Below are 8,642 nucleotides of genomic sequence, written 5' to 3'. Positions count from 1 at the left end.
CTATTGGTCTCTAGCAGACAGAGGCCAGGAAAGCTCTTAAACATCCTACAATGCACATGACTTTCGCCCTCCAATAAATTATCCAACCCAAAATGTCAATAGTGCCAGGTTGAGAAATCCTGGACTAGAGTGAATATTCAGTGAGGTTATGCACACCAAGCACGTAGGGTCTGGCTTACTTTTTATAAGCTCTCAAAAAACACAAGCTACTATTCTTTTGGAAGAGAAGTTTTACCCTTCTATTTCCAGACTGAAATAGATAAGATGTGAAAATCTTTGAGTACTGAGAATCTAGCTCACGGCTCCAGGTGTGAGTCACCCTGTAAATGTCAATTTGTTTTATTCAAGCAGAGCTGAGGCTGCAGAAGTGACTCAGGGCTAGAAGCCTTCTCAGAGTGTCATGTCTTGGGCTGGGAGGAAGTAATTTTGCCCTGAAGCTCTCCTTCCAGAAGGTGCAAGCATTTCAAGATTCAGAGACACCACGATGCTCCTCCAGGTGGGTGTTGTGTTCTTTCTCACCTCAACCCACACACAGCGGGGCTTGGAAAGACCTGAGAAAAGCAGCTGAAACCCCGAGAGGCCCTGCTTGTCCCGAAAAGCTTCCTTACTAGTGTGCAGTGCTCCTTACTAGTGTGGTTTGTTCCCCATCCCCACGGCAACCTGATGTGACATTCCTTCTCCAAAGTTGCAGCTTTGGGTTAACACAGCCCATTAATGCACTTAGTGTTAGTAGATTTAAAGACGGATAATCTTGATGGGGTAGGTGTAGGCGTGCAGGGGACCCAGGACCAGAGAAGCGTCAAGGGAAGCTGCAAAAAGTAGAGGGGCATTGGGTGTCCTAAAGAACGAAGGGAGAAGAGGGAGAAGGCAAAGGCGAGCCAGGGAGCATCCTCAGACTCTGGGCCTGTGCCCAGGTCTTTCCTGAGAAGTGGTGTGCCCAGAGGCAAAGCAGGTGGTGTGAGAGACAATAAGGGCATCCAAGATTGCTGATACCGACCTATATACCTGGCCAAGCTCCGCCTATTCTTGAGTCACTGCAATACAAAACCTTAGGGGTGGAAGAAGCTTTAGGGGCCACCAGACCACCTTCTTCCTGGTCCACCACCTCCCAGCGAATCAGTGGCAGAACCAGGATATGCACCAGAAACTGGCTGTAAAGCACAGCCTCTCACGGGAGCCACAAACTCAAATGCTTCAGGGGCCAGACCGATGACATAAGGTTAAATGGTTGGGTATGAGATAACAGGGGCGGGGGCTACAAGGAACTGCAGGCTCTGCTCCAAGTCTGAATTCAAATTTGAAAAAACATTAGACCAGCCAAACAAAGCATATTTCTGGCCTGGGTGAGTACGTGAGGCCCTCAGGTTGTGAGTTTTCAACCGCTGCCTAAATGAATGGTCTTTCCTATCCCACAACAACAGAGATGTCTATTGGGTGCAGATCTCCAGAAAGAGGCTTTGAGCTATCAGGGACTGTGTGCAAAATGGTCCCGAGCAGACGGTGGCCTTTGCTCAAACGCTTCCAGAGATGGTGTGCTCCCTACTCAAGACCAACCTTGGATAGGGCCTGCTCATTGCCACCACGAGAGCCAGTCTCCACTCCTGCGGTGGACCCAGGTGTGGACCCTGATGGAGGCGGGTGCCCGAGGTAGGAGCACATCTTTTATTTTGCAAACCTAAAAATATAAAGTTTGGACTTTTAAAAAATTACCAATAAAAATACAAGCTCACTGTAAAAACACTAGAAAATACAGATAAGCAAAAACTTGGAAAGAAAAAAATACCCATACCTTCTCTACTAACCCCGCCCCCATTCCGAAAGCACTGTTGACAGCTCGGGTCATATTCAAACTCTAGGTCCTTTCTTTGCTTATGCAAAGGTCCGGCCTTCTCTCAGGCTCTGTAGTCTCTAAACCCAGCAAGAAGAATCTTCGCACAGTGCTGGCACCACGCTGCTCCTCCGGCGGCGGAAAGGGGTGGCACGAGGCACTCTTTAGAGCTGGGTTTCAACACATAGGTCTTCCCTGTGTAGACCCTTGGCTCCCCAGTTCTCGAGGGCAGGCACTGGAACCTTCTTAATCATCCTCCTGGACTCTACAGCGCCAGGCACACACTAAGTGCTCAATAAAAGTGTTTCCAACCCCACCTCCCCGCCTCGGCCGCCAAAGTCTGGGAGCAGAGTGGAAGCAGAACGCGACCCAGGCGGGACAGAGCCTCGCCGTCCCCAAGGTAACCGAAGTGAGCGGGAGTGCCCACGCATGCGCACATGTGCCCTTCCTTCCCGTAACCTCAAGAAGAACGCAACCGGTAAAAAGACGGCCAGAAGCTGAGCGCGCATGTGTGGTTACACGAGCACGCCAACCACCTCCTCCTTCTGTCAATCTGTCCACCCGGCAATCTTCTCTAGAAACCTTGTCCGGAAATAGTGACCATTTCTGGAAACCAGTCCTCCTTAACCAATCGTTGCTAAGGATCGGGATGACGGCTAGCCAGGACGGGTCGTCTCATTGGCTAGCTTGGAGGGGTGGGCGGGGCAAGGGTCGTGGTGCGGCCACAGAAAGGAGGCGCCAAGCGAGGCGAAATTGCTGCCGCCGGGGGGGGGGGGGGGGGGGGCGTGGCCCGGGGCGGCCGTGAAGGCGGTTAGGGGGCGGGGCCCGGGGCGGGGCGAGCGTGGTGTCGGAGAGCGGCGGTCGGCGGCCGGCGGCGGGAGATCACCAGCGAGCGGAGCGTTACACTCGCTTGGTTGGGGAGATCGGCGCTCGGCCGGTAGGTGACTGGGCGGGACCCCGAGTCCTGGAGCTGGGCGTTGAGGGAGCGGCAGGGGTGGGTCGCCCGTCAGCCGCGGGCCGGGCTGCGGCCTGGCTCGCCGCCCGGGAATGCTGGGGGTCGGCGGCCCGGCCCCGCACGGCCAGGCGCATCCCTTCGGACCTACCAGCGGCGGCCCCTCGGCGCCCGCGACCATCCGCCGGCGCGCCCTCACGGGCTGCCAGCGGCGCGGTCGCACGCCGTGCTCGCCCCGAGCTTCCAGGCCGCGCACCCCCGCGGGCCACACGCTCGCCCGCAGCGCGCGCAGGGGCACCCTGCTTCCCCTTCCCCAGCGCCCCGTGCCATTGCGCTCAGCTGCCGCACCGCCAGGCCCGGTCCTGCTCCGCGCCCCGAGTGCCGCCCAGGATGGCGTCTCCTGCCCAAGTGCGCTCTCCCACCTTCCGTGGCGGTGAAACCCTTCTGCTTCCCTGGGAAGTTCTCGGGGTCCCACCCCAAGGCGGAGAGAAGGAGCAGAGCCTGCCCTCGGCACCCAGCGGGGCACTGTTGGCTGCCCGCAGCATCCTCGCTCCTTCCCCTGGCTCCGACCCTCCTCTGTAATTCTGTGCGCTCCACTCGGGACTTTATCTGTCGGTTCAGATATAATATTCCCATATTGAAAGCCCATCGTGGCCCTGGCAGCTTACAGCCACCGTGCACCAGGCAGACAGAGGACACTTGTACAGTGCAGTTTCCCACCTGCCCGGGAGCCTCCTTGCTGCTCGATGATTTCAGGAAAAAAAGTGTTTCCTTCCTAGTTGAGGTTAAAAAGTTGCTCTCAGCCCTACAGGGTGGACTGGAGTGTGAATGAGTATGGGGAGGAGAGGCTGAGTGGAGAAAAGGTGCAGAAATCAGTGGTGTAAATGGCAAAATGACTTCTGTTAACTGGAGACAATGAACACCAATTACTTGATTAAGGACTCTAAAAGCAAGTGAAGTTAAGTGATGAGAGTGAGGCCATGACACAAGATAACAGTCTGAAGTTTATTCCAGGAAAAACCCCTTGACACGAAGCATGGTCTTTCTGAAACATCAGAGGGAGATAGTATCTTAACGTTAGTAATGTGTTTTTACTTAGTATCTTCGTACCTGTAACCTCGTTTTTCCTTCGGACAGTTGTGTGACATAGATAGTGTTGTCCTGTTTTATAGGTGAGGCACCTGAGGCAGGTGGGGAGGGGGTGGTGGCGGCGGTGGTTGTATTTTACCTGATGCCTCATAGCTAGGACTGAGGGTGAGTCTTCCCCAGGCCCCTGGATCAGGACAGCATTATAGAACTCAGATGCAGAAAGGACGGAGTAGTGTTTGGTGTGGTATTTATGCTCTTAATGTGAGAAAACACTTAAAAGGTACTTGTCTTGCTCAGGATAGGTTTGGATTTATTCTTTGTGTTTTTTTACGTGATATGAAAGTCAGTTCCTTTGGAGCAATGCCAGATCTCTGAGTTTGTCAAACACTTTTAGGACATCCTCATTTATTTTGAAGGGTGTGGTGAACTTCCCAGAAGATCTCAAAAAAAAAAGTAATAGTCTCTGACTTTAATTTTAGAAATAAGTTCTCAGGTACATATACCATCACTTTTGTGAAGTCAGACAGCACTAAGCTGCCAAGCTTTGGGGTCATCTTCTGGCTGTTTTCTGACTATAAACAGTAGTTGTGAAAGGGAGTTTTTGCCCCTAGTATTGTCTGTTAGAGTTTGTGGGAGCGGCACCACAGACAGAGACCCTGCCAAATGAGCTTTCATCTATTGAACAAAAATGTCTGGTCGGGCCGTTTCACCTCAACAGATGGAAGTTTGGTTCCTCATTTTGGTTCTCCTGTTGAACAGTGACTCCTTTGTGATCTGCTTGGAGCGTCTGTATATCATTTAAAGCTAAGAAAAGGGCTTGCCCTCATTGGTTGTCCAACCCTAGGCAACTGTTGTGATTTTTTTTTTGGTGAGTGAGAACAGCTCATCCCTGGCTAGGGTCTGGAGGGAGATCTGTTGAGATGTGAAAGAGGTAAAAGCGTTATCCAGAGTTGTTTTCTTCATCGTTGGCACACTCTTAAGAGTGCTGTATCACTTTGGCTTGTGAAGTCATTTTAATTTTCTTTTTTTTTTTCCTGTCTCAATGGACAGCACATGGCTTTTCCTAACAGGCTTGCCTGCCTCGGTGATGAGCTGACAGATTCACGGTGGTCTCCTCGACAGATGTTCTTTCTGGGGGGAACGTTCAGAAATCTTAAAATCAAGTTCAGTCCTAAATAAAAAGTCTAAGTCAGATTGATACGCATACAGGCAGCATATTTCTACCAATGGCTTCCATCATGTCAACGCTGTTTTTTTTTTCCTGGCAAAAGGTTAAAATGCAACTAAAATTCTGCTTTCGTGATTAATAAGTCACTACCGCAGTTGTGTCTGATGCTTCCTGTTTGCCCCATTTTAGTATTTCAGTTAAACTGGAAACATCTGAGAGCATTTAGGCACTTTTGATGGCACCAGTGTGAAATTGGTGGGAAGGGGGACAATCCCGTGTTGGTGGATTTGGGGAGCTCTAAGGATGTTGGCCCCCTCATAAGGGAAAGGAATGGGGATTTAGCATCTTCAGGGGGTAGGGTGAGCATTTAAAGGGATCACATGAAGAGGCTTCACAGGTACTTGGTGATGCTGACTGAAATGTTGAAAGCAGTAGCTGAGAATGGAAGGCCAGATGTAGGGCAAATTGTATAGGAGAACATTTCAGTTGAGCTGAGCAGGACGTCAAGGAATGGGCTCCTGGGCCGGCCTGTGGCTCACTTGGGAGAGTGTTGTGCTGATAACACCAAGGCCACAGGTTCGGATCCCTATATAGTGATGACCGGTTAGCTCACTTGGGAGAGCGTGGTGCTGACAACACCAAGTCAAGGGCTAAGATCCCCTTACCGGTCATCTTTTTTTAAAAAAAAAAAAAAAAAAAGGAATGGGCTCCTTAGTTCTGGGCCTGTCTTATTGCCCAAGTGACCATGCAGAAAACCTAATTGTTCCTCAGTGGCCTGTGTGTTTTTCGTTATATTCTAGTTTAAAGAGTCCTGTTCCCTTCTTACTATTTTATATCCTTTAATCCTTTTTTCTCACTGGTATAAATTCCTATGTGGCATCAAGAGTAACTTTATAGCCAGTCTGTATTTTTACACAATACTCATATGAAGAAAGGCAGGGATAAAGGTCAGAAAAGTGAGACCTATAAGGAGGAATAAAGTAGATGAGATTACTCAGGAAATCAGTGTCATGCCCAGAATTTAAACCCACTTTTCTTGACATCTAGTTCACTGCTTTTTTTACTAACTTGCTTGTGAAAGGATAAGGATTTTTCCCCCCAAACATGTCAGTTTTGAACATAACTAAACTAGGGTAGCAATTTTATTTATTTATTGTAATAATTAATTATTAATCGATATCACATTAATTATTAATTGATAGTGATTGTTCATAAAAGGCTAAAAGGTGAATAGCCTATTGTCTGGTCAGATCTGCTTATGCCCATTTTCCAGATGCAGAAACTAAGGCAGAGAGGTCAAGTGATTTGCCCAGCACAATAAAGCCAGTCTATGTTATCTCCACGTCAACTGTGGTGGTTTAGGGCCGGCCCGTGGCTCACTTGGACAAGTGTGGTGCTGATAACACCAAGGCCACGGGTTCGGATCCATATATGGGGATGGCTGGTTAGCTCACTTGGGAGAGCGTGGTGCTGACAACACCATGTCAAGGGTTAAGATCCCCTTACCGGTCATCTTTTAAAAAAAAACCAACTGTGGTTGTTTAGGCTGTCAGGTCAGACAGACCTGGGTCGGAGCCAGGTCTGCTGCTGTCTGCCTGTGTGTCTGTGTGCCCTTGGGCAAATCACTTCACTTCTCTAGGCATCTGGTGCCTCATCTGTAAATGGGATCAGAAATACAGTACTTCATGGGGCTGTTTTAAGTAAAAAATGAGAGAATAGATGTAAAGTACTGAGCTCAGTGCCTGGCACATTATAAGCTATAGAACACAGTGGCTGTAGTTGTTGTTGTTAGTAGTAGTAATAATAGTAGTAGTAGTAGTAATAGCAGTAGTAGTAGTTGCCAATTACTAAATTGTGACTAGAAGTGTTTTCTGTAAGGTGATGTCAGGACAGAGTCGTTTTTCTCAGTAGGACCTCCATGGGGACATTTTTCTGTCTAGAGGTTTAGCTGTCACGTTCTCCCTGTCTTACACTAAACACTGCCCTGACCATACTCCAGATGAGCCTACAAAGGCCCAGGCTCTGCCCTGTCAGAGTTGGCAATCCCGATCCTAAACCATGGCACCCTCAGGTCTTCCCAGGACTCTGAGCCAGAGGCAGAGCTGGGTCTGTCTAGGGGCTCCCTGGGTCCTGCAGGTAGGTAAGCAGGTCCCAGCCTGACCCCTGGAGCCGAGAAAAAGGAGAATGCTGTGTAGAATATAAGTCAACAAGGAGCAAGGACTTGTTCTTCTTTGGAGGACTAGGAGGGAAAGTTTTTTTTTGTGGGGTACAGTTCGCACCACCCCATGGCATCCCCAGCTCACCACCCTTTCTTTTTTATGTGTATATTTTTGTCACCTTATCTCCACCATCACATCTGGGGGCTCTGGATCTGCAGTCAGGGACTTGCAGATTTCCTTTTCAATCTCACAAGAAAAAACAAAACAAAACATTTTCATATTAGATTTTAAATCTTTTTTCCCCTTAATACAAAACAAAAATATAGGCTCCCACCTGGCTGACATTCCCTTTAAATAACATTTTATTTTCTCTTGGGGAAGCTGTCTTAATGACCAAAGAGTCATTTCTAAAGTGAAGCTAGTTTTTAGAAAAAATAGATCACCGGATGTCAAGCCTCATGTGGAGCTCGGCTCAGTTGAAAATGAAACCAGCAAGCCTGGAACGGTAGCTCTGTGCTTGACTTCAGGCTGGAGGTGAGAAGGCAGTGTGTCTGGACCCTGCTCAATAACTGCTTGGCCCCACAGACTGCATTTGATAGGTGCCTTAGTCATTTTCCAAGCAGCTTTGCTTAGGTGAGCAGTGCACTTTCTCTGGAAGGTGAGTCACCCATGCAGGGGTGTAGGTGACAGGCGATTTCTTCCCCAGCACAGTTGCAAAGGAAGTCCTGAACAGACCTTGTTGAGAAGCCCTCTGCCAAAGTTCACCCTCATCCCAGCCCAAGGCAGGGAGCAGGAAGTAAATGAGGAACTCTAGGGGCTCCTGGGGCTTGCTGACTGACAAGTAAGACCCCCTGGTGGGGGAAAATGTGGACAGGGCACAGAGAGCAGATCATCAGTGTCACTGTACTCTTGAGTCCAGCCACCTTGAGAGTGGAAAATGGCTCACTTCCAGTAACAGTCAGCAAAGAAGCAGGAGGGGAGCTTTGGCCCCAGGGAGCTGGGAAATCCCTTGGCAGAGAGATACAAACGGTACTTTGGTATGAAAGACATTTTGGGGAACCCTTATCCACCTGCCTGCCTTTTAGCCACCTGGGTTGGAGGCTCTGAAGAGCTCCAGTGATTGGAAAGGCTAATAAAACCCTGGATTTCAGGAAGCTTTGAGAATTCCAAGCCTGCCACCATCTCAGTTGTCTCGACTTCTAGGGCAGTGTTTGGACTCAGAAGCAGCAGGGGAGACCCCTGAACCATTTCTTTCTCCCAGTTTCTGGTTGCTGTGACTTCTGCTGATCCTTTTCCCACTAAAGCCAAGATCAGGTATCCATCAAGGCAGAGATTTTGTTCAGACTCTGCCCTAGACTAATGCGATCGGTGCTGAACTTGACTGCTGACGGTCAGGGACATCAATAAGCAATGTCCGGGATCCACCCACAAGGTGGGCTTGACTTT

The 8,642-nt window shown here is 49.5% G+C and overlaps 2 protein-coding genes across 2 annotated transcripts in view; one reads left to right on the top strand and one right to left on the bottom strand.

Moving 5' to 3' along the window:
- Positions 1-2,484: 2,484 nt before the first annotated feature.
- On the bottom strand, positions 2,485-3,429 carry LOC134365071 (WAS/WASL-interacting protein family member 1-like). The gene has a single exon (XM_063081262.1). The coding sequence runs from the start codon at positions 3,427-3,429 to the stop codon at positions 2,485-2,487; it is 945 nt and encodes a 314-aa protein (XP_062937332.1).
- MAP3K14 (mitogen-activated protein kinase kinase kinase 14) overlaps positions 2,676-8,642 on the top strand; it is a 44,724-nt gene continuing 38,757 nt past the window's right edge. The window contains exon 1 of the mRNA XM_063080979.1: positions 2,676-2,765. The gene's annotated coding sequence lies outside the window, so the exon portion shown is untranslated. The remainder of the gene's footprint in view (positions 2,766-8,642) is intronic.

This window comes from Cynocephalus volans, chromosome 16 (assembly GCF_027409185.1).
Source record: "Cynocephalus volans isolate mCynVol1 chromosome 16, mCynVol1.pri, whole genome shotgun sequence".
Taxonomy (NCBI): domain Eukaryota; kingdom Metazoa; phylum Chordata; class Mammalia; order Dermoptera; family Cynocephalidae; genus Cynocephalus; species Cynocephalus volans.
The sequence above is the reverse complement of the archived record's forward strand: the minus strand, read 5'-3'. Positions and strand labels throughout refer to the sequence as shown.